This window comes from Brachyhypopomus gauderio, chromosome 8, assembly GCF_052324685.1.
Source record: "Brachyhypopomus gauderio isolate BG-103 chromosome 8, BGAUD_0.2, whole genome shotgun sequence".
NCBI lineage: Eukaryota > Metazoa > Chordata > Actinopteri > Gymnotiformes > Hypopomidae > Brachyhypopomus > Brachyhypopomus gauderio.
The window spans coordinates 2,238,345-2,262,183 of record NC_135218.1 but is presented as its reverse complement, the minus strand read 5'-3'; the positions used below and the strand labels follow the sequence as shown (position 1 = coordinate 2,262,183).

Genomic DNA, 23,839 nt, shown 5'->3' with positions numbered 1-23,839 from the left:
AGGTGTAGTGTGTAGAAGTGTGGTGTGGAGAGCTGTAGAGGTGTGGTGTGTAGAGGTGTAGTGTGTAGAGGTGTAGTGTGTAGAGGTGTGGTGTGGAGAGGTGTAGTGTGGAGAGCTGTAGTGTGTAGAGGTGTGGTGTGGAGAGGTGTAGTGTGTAGAGGAGTAGTGTGTATAGGTGTGGTGTGTAGAGGTGTGGTGTGGAGAGCTGTAGTGTGTAGAGGTGTAATGTGTAGAGCTGTAATGTGTAGAGGTGTGGTGTGGAGAGCGGTAGTGTGTAGAGGTGTAGTGTGTAGAGGTGTGGTGTGTAGAGGTGTAGTGTGAAGAGGTGTAGTGTGGAGAGCGGTAGTGTGTAGAGGTGTAGTGTGTAGAGGTGTAGTGTGTAGAGCTGTAGTGTGTAGAGGTGTGGTGTGTAGAGGTGTGGTGTGTAGAGTTGTGGTGTGTAGAGCTGTAGTGTGTAGAGGTGTAGTGTGTAGAGGTGTGGTGTGGAGAGCTGTAGTGTGTAGAGGTGTAGTGTGTAGAGGTGTGGTGTGTAGAGGTGTGGTGTGGAGAGGTGTAGTGTGTAGAGGTGTAGTGTGTAGAGGTGTGGTGTGTAGAGCTGTAGTGTGTAGAGGTGTAGTGTGTAGAGGTGTGGTGTGGAGAGCTGTAGTGTGTAGAGGTGTAGTGTGTAGAGCTGTAATGTGTAGAGGTGTGGTGTGGAGAGAGGTAGTGTGTAGAGGTGTAGTGTGTAGAGGTGTGGTGTGTAGAGGTGTAGTGTGAAGAGGTGTAGTGTGGAGAGCGGTAGTGTGTAGAGGTGTAGTGTGTAGAGGTGTAGTGTGTAGAGGTGTGGTGTGTAGAGGTGTAGTCTGTAGAAGTGTGGTGTGGAGAGCTGTAGAGGTGTGGTGTGTAGAGGTGTGGTGTGTAGAGGTGTAGTGTGTAGAGGTGTAGTGTGTAGAGGTGTGGTGTGGAGAGGTGTAGTGTGGAGAGCTGTAGTGTGTAGAGGTGTGGTGTGGAGAGGTGTAGTGTGTAGAGGTGTAGTGTGTAGAGCTGTAGTGTGTAGAGGTGTGGTGTGGACAGCTGTAGTGTGTAGAGGTGTAGTGTGTAGAGGTGTAGTGTGTAGAGGTGTGGTGTGTAGAGGTGCAGTGTGTAGAGGTGTAGTGTGTAGAGGTGTAGTGTGGAGAGGTGTAGTGTGTAGAGGTGTGGTGTGTAGAGGTGTAGTGTGTAGAGGTGTAGTGTGGAGAGGTGTGGTGTGTAGAGGTGTAGTGTGGAGAGCTGTAGTGTGGAGAGCTGTAGTGTGTAGAAGTGTGGTGTAGAGAGGTGTGGTGTGGACAGCTGTAGTGTGTATAGCGGTAGTGTGTAGAGGTGTAGTGTGTAGAGGTGTAGTGTGGAGAGGTGTAGTGTGTAGAGGTGTGGTGTGTAGAGGTGTAGTGTGGAGAGCTGTAGTGTGGAGAGCAGTAGTGTGTAGAGGTGTGGTCTAGAGAGGTGTGGTGTGGACAGCTGTAGTGTGTAGAGGTGTGGTGTGTAGAGGTGTAGTGTGTAGAGGTGTAGTGTGTAGAGGTGTGGTGTGGACAGCTGTAGTGTGTAGAGGTGTGGTGTGGAGAGGTGTGGTGTGGACAGCTGTAGTGTGTAGAGGTGTGGTGTGTAGAGGTGTAGTGTGTAGAAGTGTGGTGTGGAGAGCTGTAGAGGTGTGGTGTGTAGAGGTGTAGTGTGTAGAGGTGTAGTGTGTAGAGGTGTGGTGTGGAGAGGTGTAGTGTGGAGAGCTGTAGTGTGTAGAGGTGTGGTGTGGAGAGGTGTAGTGTGTAGAGGAGTAGTGTGTATAGGTGTGGTGTGGAGAGGTGTGGTGTGGACAGCTGTAGTGTGTAGAGGTGTAGTGTGTAGAGGTGTGGTGTGTAGAGGTGTAGTGTGTAGAAGTGTGGTGTGGAGAGCTGTAGAGGTGTGGTGTGTAGAGGTGTAGTGTGTAGAGGTGTAGTGTGTAGAGGTGTGGTGTGGAGAGGTGTAGTGTGGAGAGCTGTAGTGTGTAGAGGTGTGGTGTGGAGAGGTGTAGTGTGTAGAGGAGTAGTGTGTATAGGTGTGGTGTGTAGAGGTGTGGTGTGGAGAGCTGTAGTGTGTAGAGGTGTAATGTGTAGAGCTGTAATGTGTAGAGGTGTGGTGTGGAGAGCGGTAGTGTGTAGAGGTGTAGTGTGTAGAGGTGTGGTGTGTAGAGGTGTAGTGTGAAGAGGTGTAGTGTGGAGAGCGGTAGTGTGTAGAGGTGTAGTGTGTAGAGGTGTAGTGTGTAGAGCTGTAGTGTGTAGAGGTGTGGTGTGTAGAGGTGTGGTGTGTAGAGTTGTGGTGTGTAGAGCTGTAGTGTGTAGAGGTGTAGTGTGTAGAGGTGTGGTGTGGAGAGCTGTAGTGTGTAGAGCTGTAGTGTGTAGAGGTGTGGTGTGTAGAGGTGTGGTGTGTAGAGGTGTGGTGTGGAGAGGTGTAGTGTGTAGAGGTGTGGTGTGTAGAGCTGTAGTGTGTAGAGGTGTAGTGTGTAGAGGTGTGGTGTGGAGAGCTGTAGTGTGTAGAGGTGTAGTGTGTAGAGCTGTAATGTGTAGAGGTGTGGTGTGGAGAGAGGTAGTGTGTAGAGGTGTAGTGTGTAGAGGTGTGGTGTGTAGAGGTGTAGTGTGAAGAGGTGTAGTGTGGAGAGCGGTAGTGTGTAGAGGTGTAGTGTGTAGAGGTGTAGTGTGTAGAGGTGTGGTGTGTAGAGGTGTAGTCTGTAGAAGTGTGGTGTGGAGAGCTGTAGAGGTGTGGTGTGTAGAGGTGTGGTGTGTAGAGGTGTAGTGTGTAGAGGTGTAGTGTGTAGAGGTGTGGTGTGGAGAGGTGTAGTGTGGAGAGCTGTAGTGTGTAGAGGTGTGGTGTGGAGAGGTGTAGTGTGTAGAGGTGTAGTGTGTAGAGCTGTAGTGTGTAGAGGTGTGGTGTGGACAGCTGTAGTGTGTAGAGGTGTAGTGTGTAGAGGTGTAGTGTGTAGAGGTGTGGTGTGTAGAGGTGCAGTGTGTAGAGGTGTAGTGTGTAGAGGTGTAGTGTGGAGAGGTGTAGTGTGTAGAGGTGTGGTGTGTAGAGGTGTAGTGTGTAGAGGTGTAGTGTGGAGAGGTGTGGTGTGTAGAGGTGTAGTGTGGAGAGCTGTAGTGTGGAGAGCTGTAGTGTGTAGAAGTGTGGTGTAGAGAGGTGTGGTGTGGACAGCTGTAGTGTGTATAGCGGTAGTGTGTAGAGGTGTAGTGTGTAGAGGTGTAGTGTGGAGAGGTGTAGTGTGTAGAGGTGTGGTGTGTAGAGGTGTAGTGTGGAGAGCTGTAGTGTGGAGAGCAGTAGTGTGTAGAGGTGTGGTCTAGAGAGGTGTGGTGTGGACAGCTGTAGTGTGTAGAGGTGTGGTGTGTAGAGGTGTAGTGTGTAGAGGTGTAGTGTGTAGAGGTGTGGTGTGGACAGCTGTAGTGTGTAGAGGTGTGGTGTGGAGAGGTGTGGTGTGGACAGCTGTAGTGTGTAGAGGTGTGGTGTGTAGAGGTGTAGTGTGTAGAAGTGTGGTGTGGAGAGCTGTAGAGGTGTGGTGTGTAGAGGTGTAGTGTGTAGAGGTGTAGTGTGTAGAGGTGTGGTGTGGAGAGGTGTAGTGTGGAGAGCTGTAGTGTGTAGAGGTGTGGTGTGGAGAGGTGTAGTGTGTAGAGGAGTAGTGTGTATAGGTGTGGTGTGTAGAGGTGTGGTGTGGAGAGCTGTAGTGTGTAGAGGTGTAATGTGTAGAGCTGTAATGTGTAGAGGTGTGGTGTGGAGAGCGGTAGTGTGTAGAGGTGTAGTGTGTAGAGGTGTGGTGTGTAGAGGTGTAGTGTGAAGAGGTGTAGTGTGGAGAGCGGTAGTGTGTAGAGGTGTAGTGTGTAGAGGTGTAGTGTGTAGAGCTGTAGTGTGTAGAGGTGTGGTGTGTAGAGGTGTAGTGTGGAGAGCTGTAGTGTGGAGAGCAGTAGTGTGTAGAGGTGTGGTGTAGAGAGGTGTGGTGTGGACAGCTGTAGTGTGTAGAGGTGTGGTGTGTAGAGGTGTAGTGTGTAGAGGTGTAGTGTGTAGAGGTGTGGTGTGGACAGCTGTAGTGTGTAGAGGTGTGGTGTGGAGAGGTGTGGTGTGGACAGCTGTAGTGTGTAGAGGTGTAGTGTGTAGAGGTGTGGTGTGTAGAGGTGTAGTGTGTAGAAGTGTGGTGTGGAGAGCTGTAGAGGTGTGGTGTGTAGAGGTGTAGTGTGTAGAGGTGTAGTGTGTAGAGGTGTGGTGTGGAGAGGTGTAGTGTGGAGAGCTGTAGTGTGTAGAGGTGTGGTGTGGAGAGGTGTAGTGTGTAGAGGAGTAGTGTGTATAGGTGTGGTGTGTAGAGGTGTGGTGTGGAGAGCTGTAGTGTGTAGAGGTGTAATGTGTAGAGCTGTAATGTGTAGAGGTGTGGTGTGGAGAGCGGTAGTGTGTAGAGGTGTAGTGTGTAGAGGTGTGGTGTGTAGAGGTGTAGTGTGAAGAGGTGTAGTGTGGAGAGCGGTAGTGTGTAGAGGTGTAGTGTGTAGAGGTGTAGTGTGTAGAGCTGTAGTGTGTAGAGGTGTGGTGTGTAGAGGTGTGGTGTGTAGAGTTGTGGTGTGTAGAGCTGTAGTGTGTAGAGGTGTAGTGTGTAGAGGTGTGGTGTGGAGAGCTGTAGTGTGTAGAGGTGTAGTGTGTAGAGGTGTGGTGTGTAGAGGTGTGGTGTGGAGAGGTGTAGTGTGTAGAGGTGTAGTGTGTAGAGGTGTGGTGTGTAGAGCTGTAGTGTGTAGAGGTGTAGTGTGTAGAGGTGTGGTGTGGAGAGCTGTAGTGTGTAGAGGTGTAGTGTGTAGAGGTGTGGTGTGTAGAGGTGTGGTGTGGAGAGGTGTAGTGTGTAGAGGTGTAGTGTGTAGAGGTGTGGTGTGTAGAGGTGTAGTGTGTAGAGGTGTGGTGTGTAGAGGTGTGGTGTGTAGAGGTGTGGTGTGTAGAGGTGTGGTGTGTAGAGGTATGGTGTGGAGAGCTGTGGTGTGTAGAGGTGTAGTGTGTAGAGGTGTAGTGTGGAGAGGTGTAGTGTGGAGAGCTGTAGTGTGTAGAGGTGTAGTGTGGAGAGGTGTGGTGGGTGGGGGTGGGGGTGGGGGGTTGCATGGTGGTAGCTACTGTACATATAAGGACTGTAGAAATCCTAGGTATATCTTTCACTCAACTGCACAATTTTTCCTTGTGGGAAAGTTTACTTACTGATAAAATACAATGAGCATCACATCCAGTGTGACATGATTGAAATCACCAGGAATTGCAATAAATATCTCTGCGTGTTGGGAATCCTCACAAAGTGATGTGATTGACATTATCCACAGTCTGCACGTGGAGGAACAAAAACACAAACAATGACGTGGGAGAACTGGGCCTAAAACAGGTCATAGCCAGCAGGTCAGTGTACTGACACCAGATCATCACCTTCACACACATGCCCTGAGCTACACCATCTGTTGTGCACAAACACACCTTTTCTTTTGCCACTTAGTTTAGCGTTCCTGTATTTTGAAGCAGTGAATGTTTTACGTTAGCACTGTAAATACTACTGGTGGTTATCCACGTAGCCGGAAAACAATAAAAACTGAATTCACAACATGTCCTCTGATTCCTAACCACAGCTGTTAGCTCATCAGTCTTGTTAAATTAGCATTCCCCACCACCACTGATGGACTAGATGGTTTATACTTTATCTCCAGTATTTCTCCATGTGTTTATAGCCTTTAGCTTAGCAGCAGCACTATACCCTCTGTGTCTGTTTCAGCTCCTGCAGGATGGGATGCACTGTGCCAGCACGACACTTTGTTCGAGGCATAAGCAGCTCCTTCCGTGAGTAAACAAAGATTGTCCCCACTAGCTTACAAGAACGACCCATATCCCTAAATCCATAATCCATAATACACACCAAGCACTCCATAGAATGAAGCAGGGAAAACAGTGAAAGAGCAAAGTGTACACACAGGCACAGAGCTACTGGAAAGGCCCTTGAGAGAGACACCATCCCTCCTCTAAAAGCAGCCGAGGTGAGAAACGTGGTCTACATGATTAATGCAGATGGTTGCCTATGGTGCCATTCGTGCCTATCAGCAGTGATTTATCATCTTTCTTTTCATCATTGGTAAAGTACTGCTACCTTCATCATCATCATCATCATCATCATCATCAGGTAACTTTACCACAGGCCACAAAAGTCTATTATGTCCAGAAAAAAGAATTACAATAAATAATTCTAACAGTTTGGAGGAGTTTGTAACCTAGCAATAAGGTAGACATCCAGCACCGACACAGAATGATGTTGAAGTGCATATCTGCATATGTTATTATTTAATGATTTAAAGTTCAGTGTTTTCACAATAAAATAAAATAAAAACTGGCACTGGTTGTGTCATGATGTTTTAGAATGGTCTACACTTAGAGGACACTCTGCTCACACGATTAGCATGATTCCTGGCGTCATGTTTGAAAACATTTAACTTTCCCTATACCTGGAGTTGGAAGTTAGAACGGAGTTGGCAAATCTGACACACCAACACAAAGATACAACCTGGTTGCAGTGATGTAATTGAGAAAATGTTTAATTAAAAATAATGTGTCAGAATTTTGAGGGGGAGAGAGAATTTTACAATGAGCAACAACTGAGATTTACCTTCTGGTTGTTGTCAAATCGCAAACTGACAGATTGTCAGTCATTGCAAAATAAATTTATGGTGACAGAGAAAGACAGGCATGGAGAGAGAAAGAGAGTATGAGAGAGAGAGAGAGAAAGAGTATGAGAGAGAGAGTATGAGAGAGAGAGAGAGTATGAGAGAGAGAGAGAGAGTATGAGAGAGAGAGAGAGTATGAGTATGAGAGTATGAGAGAGAGAGTATACAGTACACTGTAGCAGACTACCTGCTTACAGTGACTGATACTAAACACAGAACCACGTTGACAAAGTACAGACTTAGTGAACATAGCCTGGCCATCGAGACCGGCCGGTACAAGAAATCATGGCTGCCCAGAGAGCAGAGACTCTGCCAACAGTGTAAAAGTGTAACTATAGAGACAGAGCTGCATTTCCTCACTGAATGTGAAACTTTTCAACAAATACGTCTTATGTACTTCACAAAATTTGAGCTGATTCACCCCAACTTTAAGTCCCTATCTAATAATGACAAACTCCCCATCCTCCTGGGAGAAAAGAAAGAAAGCAGCACTTTAGCGGGGAGATATGTATCTACCTTACATAACATGAGGGACAGTGAGTAGCACACACACACACACACACACACGTACAAACACACACATACACACACAAACGCACACACACATACCCTGTTTGTAAACACACTGATTTATGTTGATCTATTTATTTATTTTTTCTCCTCTACTTTTGTTATTTATTTGCTTTCCTTTCTTTTCACTTCTTCAACTTTAAATTCATGTTCAAGTTCGTCATAATTAGAATTGTTCATATTTTTCAATGAGTTATTCATGTTGAATGATAACACTGCTTTGGCAATACTATAACTGAATATGGTCATGCCAATAAAGCTTATTGAATTGAATTGAATTGTATGAGAGAGAGAGAGAGAGAGAGAGAGAGTATGAGAGAAAGTATGAGAGAGAGAGAGAGTATGAGAGAGATGGAGAGAGAGGTGAAAGAAAAAAAATCTGCCACAAACCAAACCTTAGACAGTGTATCCAAAAGTGTAAAACAGTGGAGATATATAGAAGTTTGTGAATCTGAATCTAGAAAAAGGCCAACCATATCATCTTCACTCAACTGATTTGTAATCTTTAGATTTGTGGCACTATTATGGAATATATTTGGTGCACAGTTATGACATGAAACTTTAACTGAACCCGAAACATTTGAGCTCAGCTTTAGCTCATATTCTACAGCTGACGAACATCCATAGCATCTAAACTACTGGCCAGTAGCCCACTTGCTTATATGATTTTTCACATTATGAAAAACCGGGACAACAATTGGGACACTTAGGTGTTTGTGAGTGACATTTTTAGAGCAGCCCATCCCAAATCGCTCTGGACAGTCAGCTGTAGATGCACAAGGTCTCATGAGGTTTTGGTAGCCTAAGCGCATCTCCCACGGCACTTGACTGTGTCACGTTTCTGCCCACACATGGGTGAAGGTAAACCTGACTGCTCCCTACCACCCCATTTGTGTCCTCATCCCTCCTGAAACCTTTCACCTCCAGAGGTCAAGCCAATTGGGCAGGGTGTGGCCATCTCCTCACAAGCACCCTGAGGTTTTTGCACATTTCTCTTTCACTCATCACTTTATGCATTATTTTGTTTTCAAGCACTGGTATTGGACTAGAGTCCAGGTTCTGACTTCAGTGAATTACTACACTGAAACTAACATGAAGGGGAATTTGGCTGTGTTAATGGGTGACGAGTTAAGATATCTATTACCTATCTATTATCTACTGAGACATTTCATTACGCAACTGTCACTCTCTTTGGCTTTCTCTGCTTTTCACTGTTCAGTTGCATATTGGCTAACCATGCTAACAGCATTAAATGCTAAATGTGATGTACTACAAAGACCAAGCAGAGAGGTAGATATTCCTTCATCACTACATTACAAAGGCATGGATGCACTTAGGAATGTTTATTAACCGCAGAAACACCATTCAATAACATTAAATATGGTGACCATGTCAGAAAGAAAAACCAAAGATTGTAATATGATGAAATGAATACAGCATAAGCCTGGTTCATACAAGAAGCATTTTTACAGGAAATATTGTCCCCTATTACATCTGCTTTGATTTTAATCTACTGAGGTAGAGGGGTAGAGAATGGGGGTTTATGGGGGTTGGGTGGCAAGTGGCTCTATATCACTATAATGCCTGCAGTCTACAGTACTTTAATCCCACTTTATTTAGGATGGTTGCTTTTTCATTAAAGCAGGAATGGTAGAAGGAGGACTCAGAGGTGTAAATTAATTGAGAGACAGTAAGAGAGAAGGAGGGGAGGGGGTAAGAGACAGAGAGACAGTGAGAGAGAAGGAGGGGAGGAGGTAAGAGACAGAGAGACAGTGAGAGAGAAGGAGGGGAGGGGTAAGAGACAGAGAGACAGTGAGAGAGAAGGAGGGGAGGGGTAAGAGACAGAGAGACAGTGAGAGAGAAGGAGGGGAGGGGTAAGAGACAGAGAGACAGTGAGAGAGAAGGAGGGGAGGAGGTAAGAGACAGAGAGACAGTGAGAGAGAAGGAGGGGAGGAGGTAAGAGACAGAGAGACAGTGAGAGAGAAGGAGGGGAGGAGGTAAGAGACAGAGAGACAGTGAGAGAGAAGGAGGGGAGGGGGTAAGAGACAGAGAGACAGTGAGAGAGAAGGAGGGGAGGAGGTAAGAGACAGAGAGACAGTGAGAGAGAAGGAGGGGAGGAGGTAAGAGACAGAGAGACAGTAAGAGAGAAGGAGGGGAGGAGGTAAGAGACAGAGAGACAGAGAGAGAGAAGGAGGGGAGGGGTAAGAGACAGAGAGACAGTGAGAGAGAAGGAGGGGAGGAGGTAAGAGACAGAGAGACAGTAAGAGAGAAGGAGGGGAGGGGGTAAGAGACAGAGAGACAGTGAGAGAGAAGGAGGGGAGGAGGTAAGAGACAGAGAGACAGTGAGAGAGAAGGAGGGGAGGGGTAAGAGACAGAGAGACAGTGAGAGAGAAGGAGGGGAGGGGGTAAGAGACAGAGAGACAGAGAGAGAGAAGGAGGGGAGGGGTAAGAGACAGAGAGACAGTAAGAGAGAAGGAGGGGAGGGGTAAGAGACAGAGAGACAGTGAGAGAGAAGGAGGGGAGGGGGTAAGAGACAGAGAGACAGTGAGAGAGAAGGAGGGGAGGAGGTAAGAGACAGAGAGACAGTGAGAGAGAAGGAGGGGAGGAGGTAAGAGACAGAGAGACAGTGAGAGAGAAGGAGGGGAGGGGTAAGAGACAGAGAGACAGTGAGAGAGAAGGAGGGGAGGGGGTAAGAGACAGAGAGACAGAGAGAGAGAAGGAGGGGAGGGGTAAGAGACAGAGAGACAGTGAGAGAGAAGGAGGGGAGGAGGTAAGAGACAGAGAGACAGTGAGAGAGAAGGAGGGGAGGAGGTAAGAGACAGAGAGACAGTGAGAGAGAAGGAGGGGAGGGGGTAAGAGACAGAGAGACAGAGAGAGAGAAGGAGGGGAGGGGTAAGAGACAGAGAGACAGTGAGAGAGAAGGAGGGGAGGGGTAAGAGACAGAGAGACAGTGAGAGAGAAGGAGGGGAGGGGGTAAGAGACAGAGAGACAGAGAGAGAGAAGGAGGGGAGGGGTAAGAGACAGAGAGACAGTAAGAGAGAAGGAGGGGAGGGGGTAAGAGACAGAGAGACAGTGAGAGAGAAGGAGGGGAGGGGTAAGAGACAGAGAGACAGTGAGAGAGAAGGAGGGGAGGGGTAAGAGACAGAGAGACAGTGAGAGAGAAGGAGGGGAGGGGTAAGAGACAGAGAGACAGTGAGAGAGAAGGAGGGGAGGGGGTAAGAGACAGAGAGACAGAGAGAGAGAAGGAGGGGAGGGGTAAGAGACAGAGAGACAGTGAGAGAGAAGGAGGGGAGGAGGTAAGAGACAGAGAGACAGTGAGAGAGAAGGAGGGGAGGGGTAAGAGACAGAGAGACAGTGAGAGAGAAGGAGGGGAGGAGGTAAGAGACAGAGAGACAGTGAGAGAGAAGGAGGGGAGGGGGTAAGAGACAGAGAGACAGAGAGAGAGAAGGAGGGGAGGGGGTAAGAGACAGAGAGACAGTAAGAGAGAAGGAGGGGAGGGGTAAGAGACAGAGAGACAGTGAGAGAGAAGGAGGGGAGGAGGTAAGAGACAGAGAGACAGTGAGAGAGAAGGAGGGGAGGGGGTAAGAGACAGAGAGACAGAGAGAGAGAAGGAGGGGAGGGGTAAGAGACAGAGAGACAGTAAGAGAGAAGGAGGGGAGGGGTAAGAGACAGAGAGACAGTGAGAGAGAAGGAGGGGAGGGGGTAAGAGACAGAGAGACAGTGAGAGAGAAGGAGGGGAGGAGGTAAGAGACAGAGAGACAGAGAGAGAGAAGGAGGGGAGGAGGTAAGAGACAGAGAGACAGTGAGAGAGAAGGAGGGGAGGGGTAAGAGACAGAGAGACAGTGAGAGAGAAGGAGGGGAGGGGTAAGAGACAGAGAGACAGTGAGAGAGAAGGAGGGGAGGGGTAAGAGACAGAGAGACAGTGAGAGAGAAGGAGGGGAGGAGGTAAGAGACAGAGAGACAGTGAGAGAGAAGGAGGGGAGGAGGTAAGAGACAGAGAGACAGTGAGAGAGAAGGAGGGGAGGGGTAAGAGACAGAGAGACAGTGAGAGAGAAGGAGGGGAGGGGTAAGAGACAGAGAGACAGTGAGAGAGAAGGAGGGGAGGAGGTAAGAGACAGAGAGACAGTGAGAGAGAAGGAGGGGAGGAGGTAAGAGACAGAGAGACAGTGAGAGAGAAGGAGGGGAGGGGTAAGAGACAGAGAGACAGTGAGAGAGAAGGAGGGGAGGGGTAAGAGACAGAGAGACAGTGAGAGAGAAGGAGGGGAGGGGTAAGAGACAGAGAGACAGTGAGAGAGAAGGAGGGGAGGGGTAAGAGACAGAGAGACAGTGAGAGAGAAGGAGGGGAGGAGGTAAGAGACAGAGAGACAGTAAGAGAGAAGGAGGGGAGGAGGTAAGAGACAGAGAGACAGTAAGAGAGAAGGAGGGGAGGAGGTAAGAGACAGAGAGACAGTGAGAGAGAAGGAGGGGAGGGGGTAAGAGACAGAGAGACAGTGAGAGAGAAGGAGGGGAGGGGTAAGAGACAGAGAGACAGTGAGAGAGAAGGAGGGGAGGGGTAAGAGACAGAGAGACAGTGAGAGAGAAGGAGGGGAGGGGGACAGAAAGAGAAAGAGAGACACATAGAAACTGATATTAATGGAATACCCAGAGCTGTGTTTATCAACACTGCTGACTTAATACGTGTCAGACAAGGTCATACATCCCAATTCCACCTAGTAAGTAATAGACCGAGTACTGGAAGAAAGAAAGATATATTAAAGCTCGTCATGGATTTTTTTTGTTCTAATTATCTACATATTTTGATATTTCATAGAAAACCTTTATCTACCAAAGTGTGAGAGCACCAAGAATGAAAACAACAGGTTTAGTCTGCTCTGTTCTCTCAGTGCTGAGAAAGAAAACTGCCATCATGAGCATGAAAAGCGCTTTATTTAAGACACTTTCAGAAGTACCACACAGGGTGGTTCGCTTTATAGTTTTACTGAAGAGGCTCTATGCGTACAATCCAAGCAGCAAGGATATTACAGCTGTCCATCGAGCATTGCCTTTGTAGCTTCTGTAGAAAAAGCAGTAAAACTAGATCCTTTAACCAGACAAAATGATTCACATCTAGGCTTATATTTGAGATCCACTTTGGGGCTTTACTCTTTCTCGCTCATTTCTCCAGACGAGCTCTGTGGCTCACCCTAGCTATCTACAAGTGACTGGAATCCTCTGAAGTGTTTCCTTCTCCGATGAGAGGGCTGGGGCTACAATGGTTTTTGTATTAGTTTCTGCATCCTTAATCCAAAACAAGGTTAATTCCAACCTCACTTTGAACTGCTAATCCAGAATATGTATTAAACCACTAATTAGCAGTATTTGAATCCCATCTGTGCCATGTTGAGCCTGTCTGTTGATGTGGTACCTAAAAATCAACATGCTGCACTCTCATTGGCTAGGATGATACAGGGTCTAGAATCCTTCACACATTTGCACATCAACTTTCATTTTCAGCGATCATATCATAAGTGGATAACCCTTGACCACATTGAAACCCAAAATGGAATCTCTCCCACTTACACAACGTGCAAAGACTGATCAGATTACTCAAACCGCTGAGGTGGACACGGGTCTCTGAGGTGGACACAGGTGGACTCTAACCATGAACAACACAGGTAGATACTGTATGTAAGAAAAAGTACCATTTACCACTACTGAGATCATAATGGCTACTAAATAAATTCTTCTGCTGTTGTCAACAGAAGTTTTAACTGAAGATTTTCACAATATTGTTAGCATATAATATTAGTAGCAATTGACAAGTAAAAAAACAAGTTTACGGTACCCTGAAAAAAAGAAAATTAAGTACAGTGGGGAAAATAAGGCAGGCCTCTCTCATCTTTTTAAGTGGGAGAACTTGCACAATTGGTGACTGACTAAATACTTATTTTCCCCACTGTATATGAAAATATGAATTTTGCAACGGTAAGTGAAATAAGACATCTATCTCACCAATGGGGAGACATTTTAATGAAAGGTGTAAAATGACTAAAGTATACTTGGATACTGTCCAGATTTGAAAAGCATGCTAACACAAGGTGTAAAGGGAGCTTTGGTCTAAAAGGATTGCTGGCTCACCAAAGTTCTCACCCTAAAAAGACATCTGTAGAGTTTGGGATCTTCTTCACCCTCTCAGTCTCAGTCTCACTCTCACACTCTCACCCTCTCAGTTTCACTCTCACTCTCTTTTCTATCTACATATAAATAATCTGTTTATGTTCATGTATTATTTTGAGGTTGGGTTTATATGTAGCATACAATTAGCATATACACTCTATATAATACTGAATTAAAACTATTTGCAGTAATACCCCTACCTGTATAAGATCATCCTAGAATAACATTGCTTAGAATTTTAGATGCTGTCAGAATTAACTACCATTTTTTTCTGTCTTTAACAAATATGACAATTGACACTTTCATATACAGGTCTTTGAATAAAAAGCTTTCAAAGGACCCCATCTTGTCCATGAAGATCAGGCACGTTTGATTTTGCACTTGCTGGCAGTACTATTGTGTTGGAGGAAGATCTACCACAGCTTCATTGGGCAAATCATCTAGAGAAGCTACGTGGTCCAAAACCAATAACCTAGAAATTGGAGGCCAAAGCTGCTGTTTTGACCTCTCATTTCTACTCTCTTAATCTCCCCCCATTTCACTGCTGGCGTGAAGGACTCCAGTGAGGAGCACGTGGGGAGGTGGAGTGTCTCTCCTTCTCTCTCACAACTCCAGTGAGGAGGAGCAGGTGGAGAGGTGGAGAATCTCTCCTTCTCTCTCACGACTCCAGTGAGGAGGAGCAGGTGGAGAGGTGGAGAATCTCTCCTTCTCTCTCACGACTCCAGTGAGAAGGAGCATGTGGAGAGGTGGAGAATCTCTCCTTCTCTCTCACGACTCCAGTGAGAAGGAGCATGTGGAGAGGTGGAGTGTCTCTCCTTCTCTCTCACGACTCCAGTGAGGAGGAGCAGGTGGAGAGGTGGAGTGTCTCTCCTTCTCTCTCACGACTCCAGTGAGGAGGAGCAGGTGGAGAGGAGCTGACTCTGCTGACTCTGCTGAGGACAGATGGGGGACTGTGCCAAGCTTCCCATTGGCATCATTTGTGGCCTGAGCCGGCACATGACTGGCTCTCTGAACCTGACCAGAGACCTTGCATGGACATTATTATTTTTATCCCCACCTTTATGAACAGAATGGATATTGACAGCAACTGGCATTACTACTGGTACTACTCAGCAGTACTTATCTTGATAAAGGTATTCATATGCATGGACGCAACCAATATGCCTGATGGCAGACAGTAGCATTGTTTGTTTTTTTCCTTCCAAACCCAAGGCATTATCATAATGATAATAAATAAGTGCCAATTGGCAAATGGTAAATCCATTTATTTTTTTATTCTCCGGATATTGAGAATTACACCAATTGCAGCACATTTTATATCCCAAAGGTTTCTTGGCATATGGTGAAAGGGGCATCAAGTCTGAACTACCAACCTAAATCCATATTTTATGCATGACTCTCCGATCAAATTATCTAGGTCACGGTCTGGGGTTGTTTTTGAGCGGGTTTCTCCAAGCATACAAAACACAGATTGAATTGAACAAGATCCAATCAAATCAACACTCACATCCCAGCAGCTGGAGCACAGAGTAACGCAAGGAACTCAGAATACAGCAAGAAGTATTTGGAATGAGTCTATATTAAGCTTCATTAGACCATCACATGTGCTGCATAAACGCACAACCAAAAGGAAGTGTAACTGCTCATAGTCATAGAGGTAATATACTTGAATTCTACTTTTGAGCCCCAAGGTGCTGCCAAACTCACACTTGGCACATAAAAAAATAACTTCTTAGAACATTCCACATGGAGAGCTGAAATGTACACAGGTCATATCTGAAAAATATATGGCCTCTCATTAGACTCAGCTGGGAAATGCTCAAAGAAGTGAATCGCTGTGATTGGCGGCTTCCTGCCAGCACTCACCCCGTTGGCTCTGCTCAGGGCTTGGAAGTAAATGCTGTAGCTCTTGGCGGGAGACAGCGGCGCGTTCCAATAACCGTTATAGGTCTTGTTGTCCCCTATGGTGAAGGGCTGTACCACTGCTAGGCTGACTGGAGCGAGCTCGGCTGCAAAGTAATGCGCAGAGTCCAAGATGGAGGCGTTGCGGAAGCTAACAGGAGCGGAGAAGCACTCAGTCACATCAGTGGCACGTCGTATTTTCTGCTTCCGCTCCTCCTGGACCACCACTTGGTAGGCACTGGGAAGAAAAACATCGCTCTAGTTAAGAGGGTGGAAATCGGAGCATCCACACTGTGATATAAGATAAATTACTTAAGTGAGGTTGGAAGTTTTTGTTCCAAGAACACCGTTTAATTCAATTGAACTGCAGAATCCCCACTGACACTTTTCAGATATGATTAATAAATGCCATTTGAGCTAGAAACAGCAGGTTTTAGCATTACTACTTCACTAGAGTCTAATTTTAAGTTCACAGCTCCTCCTGTGGTAGTGCATTTTGAAGAACATGTCTTCATAGTTTATGTAAAAATGCCACACTGGAAAATCCTGGGTGCATCAGTTGGCACAACCTTATTTCACATACTAACTTCTCTCCATGGCATTATCCATTATTTGTATTCCAGGGTAAAGTATTAATTTAAGTCTGATAATGACCCCTCCACAAGTCTGCAATCCACGTGTTATGAGGACAACCGAATGACTTTTTTGTCTCCATTAAACTTGCTCTCAGGCTTAAAACAGCAAAAGAACTTCATCTCCATTGTGCCTTCTATTGAGCAGGTACAATTAAGTAGACGATGCTTTATAGGGCCAGCAGAGGGAAATCTCTGCTTCGGTACTTAGCTTAAAGGAGGGGAGGTGGCCCATGTTGGACTGGGCTTTTGAAAAGGACTTGTGAAGGGGGCCTGAGGACGTGGAGAGGCATGACTGTGTCTCAGTCCACAGACTTCATCAATAGATAAGGACATCTGAGCTTTCATCACTAATAGGGCTTGTTTGCAATTATGCCTGTCTATGCCATGAACATACTTCACAATTATGTGCAATTAGGGAAATGTATGTTTCACCGAAAAGATGATGGCAAATTATCCTAGCCTCTAATTTGGCATCTTTCATGAGGGATAATGACCAAAGAAGCTTGCTTCTCCCCTTGCTGTTTTTTCCTTCTTGCAAAAACAGAAAAACAGCGGATCTCCATTTTAAACTAATAGCTTTCAGGGTATATGAGAGTGTGTGGTTGTGTAGTTGTGTGTAATGCAGGCAACCAGTGCAGCCACATTTATCCAGAGGTCCTGCAATTCTGAACAATTTTCAGTGTGTTGAAAATTAAAATTACTAATAAAGTGCTGTTACTGCTCCTGATTTTAACATTACTGCATTTATGATGTGGGATGAAAATAATCATCATTAATCAAGGAGAATGGTTTGTAAGCTATAAAGTGACAAAACATTAAATAATAATAATAATAATAATAATAATAATAATAATTATTATTATTATTATTATTGTTATTATTATTAGATTTACACTGCCACTTTGAACTCAAGGAATGTCTATCTATCTATCTATCTATCTAGCTATCTATCTATCTATCTATCTATCTATCTTTTGGATAAATTGCAGATAAATGAAAATCAGGAATGATGAAAGTGCTGGGCAGAGAGGTAAGAATTTTACTTTTTTATATTTATTATGAAGATTACTTTGAATACAATTTAATGTACTATGACTGTAATAAATTTGAATTTATAAACCAATAATTTTATATTTCAAAATATTTGGAACTAAATTTGACCAGTTAAAATCAAGTCCAAAAATGTAAACATAAAACATCAGGTAGCCCAGTTTTGACAATGAGATTTAAAATGGAAATGAGGATAAAACATCTAGATATTGTTTTAATCAGACTCAATTCTACACTGCCATAAAGGCTCTCTAGACAGCAGGACAATTAGCTTGTTATGCCAAGAGCTCTACAATTCAAAAGTGTGTAAAGCAAAAAATTACTTTTGGGTGTGAGGAGGGATGTATTCATATTCAATGTAGTAATATATTCAATATATTCAACATATATATTGAATATTCAAAGTAGTAATGGTAGGCTAATCGCATTCCAAATTGTATTAATATTATTATTTTCTCTGACCCGTAAAAATTTAGCGACAAAATGCATTAACTTCCTTTACCACAATGCAGAGGGTTTATTTACTCTCCACTGTGGTCCCGTACATTCTCTTATTAAAAGTCCAAGCAAATGTATATGTTGTTCATTTGGTTGTCATTGCCTGAAGCCTGCATGTCACATCTAGCTGATGCCTTTAAAAGAGTCAAAGTGAACACAGAGAGAAGCTCTGTTGCTTTGCCAGTACAGAGCCAAACTGGCCAGCTCCTCTTTAAGGGCTGAGCATACAAATGACACTTATTTGAATGAGTGCTTCTGTGCTAAGCAGCTCACTTGTGTTTTCATTCAAGCAGCAACTTGGAGCAGCTCTGGAAGAGTGGAGAGGAGAAACATACCTCATTTTAGGGTTTTGTTCTTCAGTGTCTATTATTGCTGAGGCTCTGTATCTGTGTTTGTTAGCCCTAACCCCAGATTAATTTAGACCTAGTGTGGATACCTGGTTATGTCTGGCCCTCCTGTCAGACTATCCTTCCAATTATTTACCTTGCTCCATATTCCTTCAATGAGACCTCAATCAAAGTAAATTTGATGGTGAAAGGATTCTGATTGGACACCATATGGGAAGAGGTTTGCTCACCTTACAGGGGCTCCTCGTGATTGTGCGGGCTTTAGAAGGACAGTAATTGTGGTGTCCGTCTCATTGAGAGGTGAGTCAGTCTCATATTCAGGCATTGATGGAGCTACGAAGGCGAGGGACAGACACTTATTAACACAAGCATATCTTAGATGACATTTTCCCTCTGCAGTAAAAGCTAGTTTTTATATGATTCAAAAACTTAAACCTAGGACCTTTGGTTGTGTCCAGAAATACCATACAACACTTTCAATACCTGCATTTTCCAAGCCATTATTCATGATATACTGCATGATATGAGATGCTGTTAATTCAAGCTCGAGTTCAAATGTGCAGTTACACCAAAAACTTCAAAATGTCAAACATCAAAATGTAATTTAGTATATTTAAATATAAAATACAACAAGCGAACTTATTTCATATATCTGTTTACATTATAATATTTATATCTATCTAAATTGTGAAGTAGTAATTATAGTACAGTAATTATACATTTGATAAAATATCCATACCCATGCAATCATCATTCCCATTTACATGTAAAGCAGATATAATATATTGTGTATACTGTATATTAAAAATGTAATTTCATTATTAAACTGAATATCTGTTGATACTGTGGCACCTCAAATATAGTGGCAAACTTCAGCAAACAATCCTTCTGTTTCACCTACCATCCAATACACATTAACAATAACAATAATAAACTACTGAACAAAATATATATATTACTTAATGGGTATTTTAGAAAACCATATTGATAAAGGTTTTTTTCACTTCAAATATTTGAAAAATATGAACAATCATATGAAGACTTTAATTTAAAAATAAACATGTTAAAACCATCATCTCTGTTCCTCCATTCAAACAGCTCTCTCACCACTCATCATATCACCAATTAAAGAAACAAGATGCAGAATTCAACTGCTCTAGGTGAGTAAAGCTACAGGTGGAGGCAGGATATGCCTCTTACCTGCAATCTTGGTGGCTATGCGGATGGTTGCAGGGGGGCCGAAGCCCTTGCTGGTGCTGGCCTTCAGGGTGAAGTAGTAGGTGGTGCCAGGGTCCAACCCCATGAACAGATGATGGGTCTCATTTTGGAGCTTGAAAACCCGGCCGTGCTGGGTATTCAGATCGGCGCTGGGGTCCAGAGAGCTCAGGGCTTTATAGGTGATCTATAGAAAAGGGGGGGGGGGGGGGGTGATTGGTTCATAACCTGTGTAGCGTGGCGAGTAGTTTGGCATGATGAAGCATGGAAACTGAGATGTGCAGGTGGCCCAGACTAAGGACCACCGTTGTGGCAACGTGATGTAGTTATACAAGAACACAAAAAGATCAATGAAACAAACAAATTGTGAAAGCTCAGCGCAGAAAAAACACAGGAGTAACCAGTCTCACTGTTTGCCTTTCTACACACATTCTTCCAAATGTTTCAGGCAGTTTCATGGCAGTTTCAGCGACTTTGGTCACACTGTAAATAACGTGATTTATTAGCACAGTAGCCCCCTCCTACTCTTGGACTTAACAGTGCTGCTATCTATAGAGATTCTACAGTGAGATCAATATTATTTCAGGCTTAATCTGTGAATGGATGTCTTGGGTGGATGATGGCTTCAGGGATGATGGGCAGTGATGACCACCCACTTGGTGCTGCCAGAAAAATGACACTAAATTAAGATTGTAGAAATTTAAGGCTGACATGCCAATCACCAGGTAGCACTGAAAGTCCCTCCAACCCACAACACACAGCCAGTCAGCTCAAATCTCCGTGGAGATCGCTATTTGTGTAAATTGATAACTACAGGGTGTTGCTGCAATCAAAACAGTTTAGCCTTGATGTTTCACAGTTCACAACTGCATTTAAGGATTCAAATCAAATAAATTGACAGCTGGGTGCCTGGCAGGCCTGCTGTCTAAAAGCTTTTCACGTGTAGTGGGGACACACAGATGCAAACGCACACACAAAAATACAAAAACAAAAAACAGACGCACACATAAGTTCAAGGCCCACCATTGTCCAGTCAATAACATAGGATGGAAAAGCAAATTTTCAAACAGATTTTGTCTGAGAGAACACACCCATATATTTGGGATATCTGGGAGAAATATGAGTGAAAGACACGGTTGAGTCACCTTACAGCTATGACACACCTTCAAGATCCTACAGACTCTTCTACTTCACACTCCTGGCATTGTGCTGACTCACTTACACTTTTCTGGATGCTTCTATAGGAAATGATATTATTTACATCGATTCTCATCCTTTTCCATCTGGCAAATCAAGACTACCAAAGTATAAAGAGAACTTCCGTAGAACAACACAAGATGGACGTTTTTAACCAACAGCCAGAGGTGGGTAGAGTATTCAACAATTTTACTCAAGTAAAAGTAAAAGTATGCATCCCAAAAAATTACTTGAGTAAAAGTTAAAAAGTACTTTGATTAAAAGCTACTCAAGTAGTGAGCAAATGCATGAGTACTGTCTCGTGTCAGTAAATTACATCATGGGAAATTTAATTACGGGAAACAATGACTTTTAATGATAAAAATAATTTATTATAAATAAATATTATATATATAAATTATTTATTAGAAATAATATGTATTTTTGTTTGTTCCTAATTATTAGTCCTGTGTAACTTTAATGTGTTCCACAAAGGCACTAACTGATGAGACTGTCAGCCAATACGTGTAGCTACAACTTGACACCAACTGAATCAATTTGTAGCAGACTTAATCATCATATATTGCTAGTGTATACACTCTATACACTGGTTTTTAGTATTGCACTGCATTACATTTAATAATTACATCATACAAACGTTATGCCTCAGAGATATAGCATTACACAAAGTTATACATACAGCAAACTTATCGCATCGTGTTTCCTCATATTTGATGTTGAGTTCTTGTAGGCTGAAATGTCCACACGTTTGCAGACACAATTGGCAGCGCCAAGGTTGCAAACTCTCACGCATTGAGCGTGAGACACACGCATTTGACTGTCTTCACACGCTTACACGCCACACATCCAATTTCTCATGCCGAAAAAAATCTAGTTTATTTACCTCTGATCCATATTTATGATTCAATGAGCTACTAGTTCGCTCTGGCGCCAACCACTGGCGATCGATCGATCGCGATATAACACTTAATTTGTGTGTTTTTCTGTCACTTTCTTACTACGGTGGAGAAAGTTTGCGTATGTGATCACGTGATTGACCGGCTTCATTTGATTGGTCACTCGTACTCAGGTGACGAGAGGTTGGTCAGTCTTCTCACTGAAAAGAAGAATTATTTACAAAACGAAAGTAACGGTAGCGCGCGGAGCAAATCCGATTGTAACGGAGTAAAAGTCGTGTTTTTCTCACCACATATTTACTCAAGTAAAAGTAGAAGTCTTTCATATTAAAACTACTCCTACAAGTACATTTTTGTCCAAAAATCTACTTGAGTAAATGTAACGGAGTAAATGTAACGTGTTCCTACCCACCTCTGCCAACAGCAATGCAAAAATAACCCTGAATTGGATGTCTGGCCGCTTAAGGCTTAAGACATGTTTTACAGTCATATGTTTGATTAAGGGAGTTAATTAATCTTTAAATTAATTTTTGTTATCAGTAAATCCCGCATTGAGTCCCTCATGTAAGTCCACAGAGAAACATGAATGAAATGGAACTGATTTCAGTAATGTTGCCACCTATAACCAGAGCAGCACCTTGAGTGGTACTGACCCACAGTCACACTTCAGGGTTTAGAAATATTATCCCTTCATCATTTTACCTTGTCCAAGGACCTATAAGCACTGCTGCCTGTTTCTGCACCCCCATTGGTGGAGCCAGGGTTGCAACTACATACTTTCTGAGGTGTATGCAAACATACTATCTGCGCCCCCCGCACTCCACCCCCACCCCCCACCAACTCGGCAAATAATTTTCTGGCATCAATTTGGCACCCCCTCTAGTGCAGCGCCCCTTTGCGTCGCATACGCTGCATGCCCCCTTTTTGTGCCACTGGGTGGAGCTCATAAAGCTAAGATTTTTATAGACCAATGAAAGCATAGGGATGGAGAAAAGGTATGTGGGTAAAAGGTGCTGTCATCCTGTCACTGCATGTGATCACTCAAGTTTGTTGACGGTGCAGTGGATGGATGCCAATGTCTCAGAATGCCCCCAAGTCTATGTTACCTTCTGGTTCTGCCTTTTTAGTTAGGCTGTAATAATTTAATTTAATGCCGGAGTTGCTGCCACACTCTAGAAATGTTTAAATTTCATCTGTCCCGCATATGATCCCATACAGAGCTAATGTTGCCTGCTTTATTTTTCCATATGGCTGCCTGCCTCAGGAACAGTGAGATAAGGAGACATGAACCTTTCCCGAGATCCATCCTGGACCGGCCACCTCCTGCCTAAGCAGATATGATGGAGGACCATCCCACTGCCCTGGGCACTCACACCACCCTGAATTCTCCTCTGCTATGACTACCATTACCAACCATCAAGACTTTTAGGACTGAATAGTAATTACATAGAGAACTCGTATATAAATACACACCAAGATGAGATTTTTTTTTATCCTTCCCATATTTTCTTTGTTTTACTATTTTTAATTGTTGTCATGGTGGCCGGTGTCGGCCAGAGGAGGATGGGTTCCCCCACTGAGTCTTGGTTCCTCTCAAGGTTTCTTCCTCATGCAAATAAACTAGGGAGTTTTTCCTTGCCACTGTCACCCTTGGCTTGCTCACTGGGGGCTAGGACTCGGCACTTGTAAAGCTGCTTTGTGACAACAACTGTTGTAAAAGGCTCTATATAAATAAATTTTGATTAATTGATTGATTGAATATGGAAATTGAGTAGGTTGAAGTAATTCAGCAGTGATTCGCCCAATGGAGGATGGGTGCCCTTTTGAGTTTTGGTCCTCCCAAGGTTTCTTCCTAATCCCCACCATCATAGGGAGTTTTTCCTCGCCACTATTGCCTTAGGCTTGCTCATTAGGGATCTGCACTGAAAAAAAGAGACTAGCCAAGTCTTGGATTTATGTAAGCATTTTGAGTGTATCTAACACAACTGCCTCATGTTTTAAACAGATATGTAATGTTACTGTGTAAAAACTACATAAAACACAGAGAGAGTACATGAATTTGTTCATATCATGTTCGACTAAAGTGAATCAATAATGTATCAATGTTAAATCTCATGATACTGCACGGGATTTTGTTTCGCGCCCTCAACGTGACAAGGAGAAAAAACGTTTGGAGTTGGTTGGAGTGCTAGTTCCTACTTTGTGCAGTAAGTCTTGATTTTCTGGATGAATATTATCAAAGTCGCAGTCAAATGTAGTTCATTGTTTTGAGAATCACCATGTAACGTTAAATACTTGTCGTGAGCCTGCTTGCCAGTGCAGTTTTTTTAAACTTGTCATGAGCCTGTTTGCCAGCTAGCTACTAGAAGCTACTAGCGCTGCTTCATTTGAATTCGTTTTTGAGTGCGCGGGTCATAGCGTGACACACAACTTAATTCTGTGGTGCTCCTAAAATACTTATGTTTGTGAATATGTTTGCCAACTGACCGTTCAGTTGTGTTAACTGCTTGGTGTCAGTGAGATCAGGCCATGAAAGAGCCTCGGCTAAGGACATCGGCAGCCTTAAGCTAGCTTGAAATTAGCTTAACACCTCAGAGCGTGAGAGCGTGTGAAGACAGTCAAATGCGTGTCTCACGCTCAATGCGTGAGAGTTGGCAATCCTGGTAAAACATTTTCTG

The 23,839-nt window shown here is 44.0% G+C and overlaps 1 protein-coding gene across 23 annotated transcripts in view; it reads right to left on the bottom strand.

Moving 5' to 3' along the window:
* The window catches only part of ptprt (protein tyrosine phosphatase receptor type T), a 326,972-nt gene that overhangs the window by 106,755 nt on the left and 196,378 nt on the right, over nucleotides 1–23,839 (bottom strand). For all 23 annotated transcript variants that reach the window (XM_077013789.1, XM_077013772.1, XM_077013775.1 and 20 more), the window contains 3 exons: nucleotides 19,054–19,255; nucleotides 18,084–18,186; nucleotides 15,288–15,561 (listed from right to left, as the gene is read on the bottom strand). In XM_077013789.1, coding sequence (XP_076869904.1) covers nucleotides 15,288–15,561; nucleotides 18,084–18,186; nucleotides 19,054–19,255 — 579 coding nt within the window. The remainder of the gene's footprint in view (nucleotides 1–15,287; nucleotides 15,562–18,083; nucleotides 18,187–19,053; nucleotides 19,256–23,839) is intronic.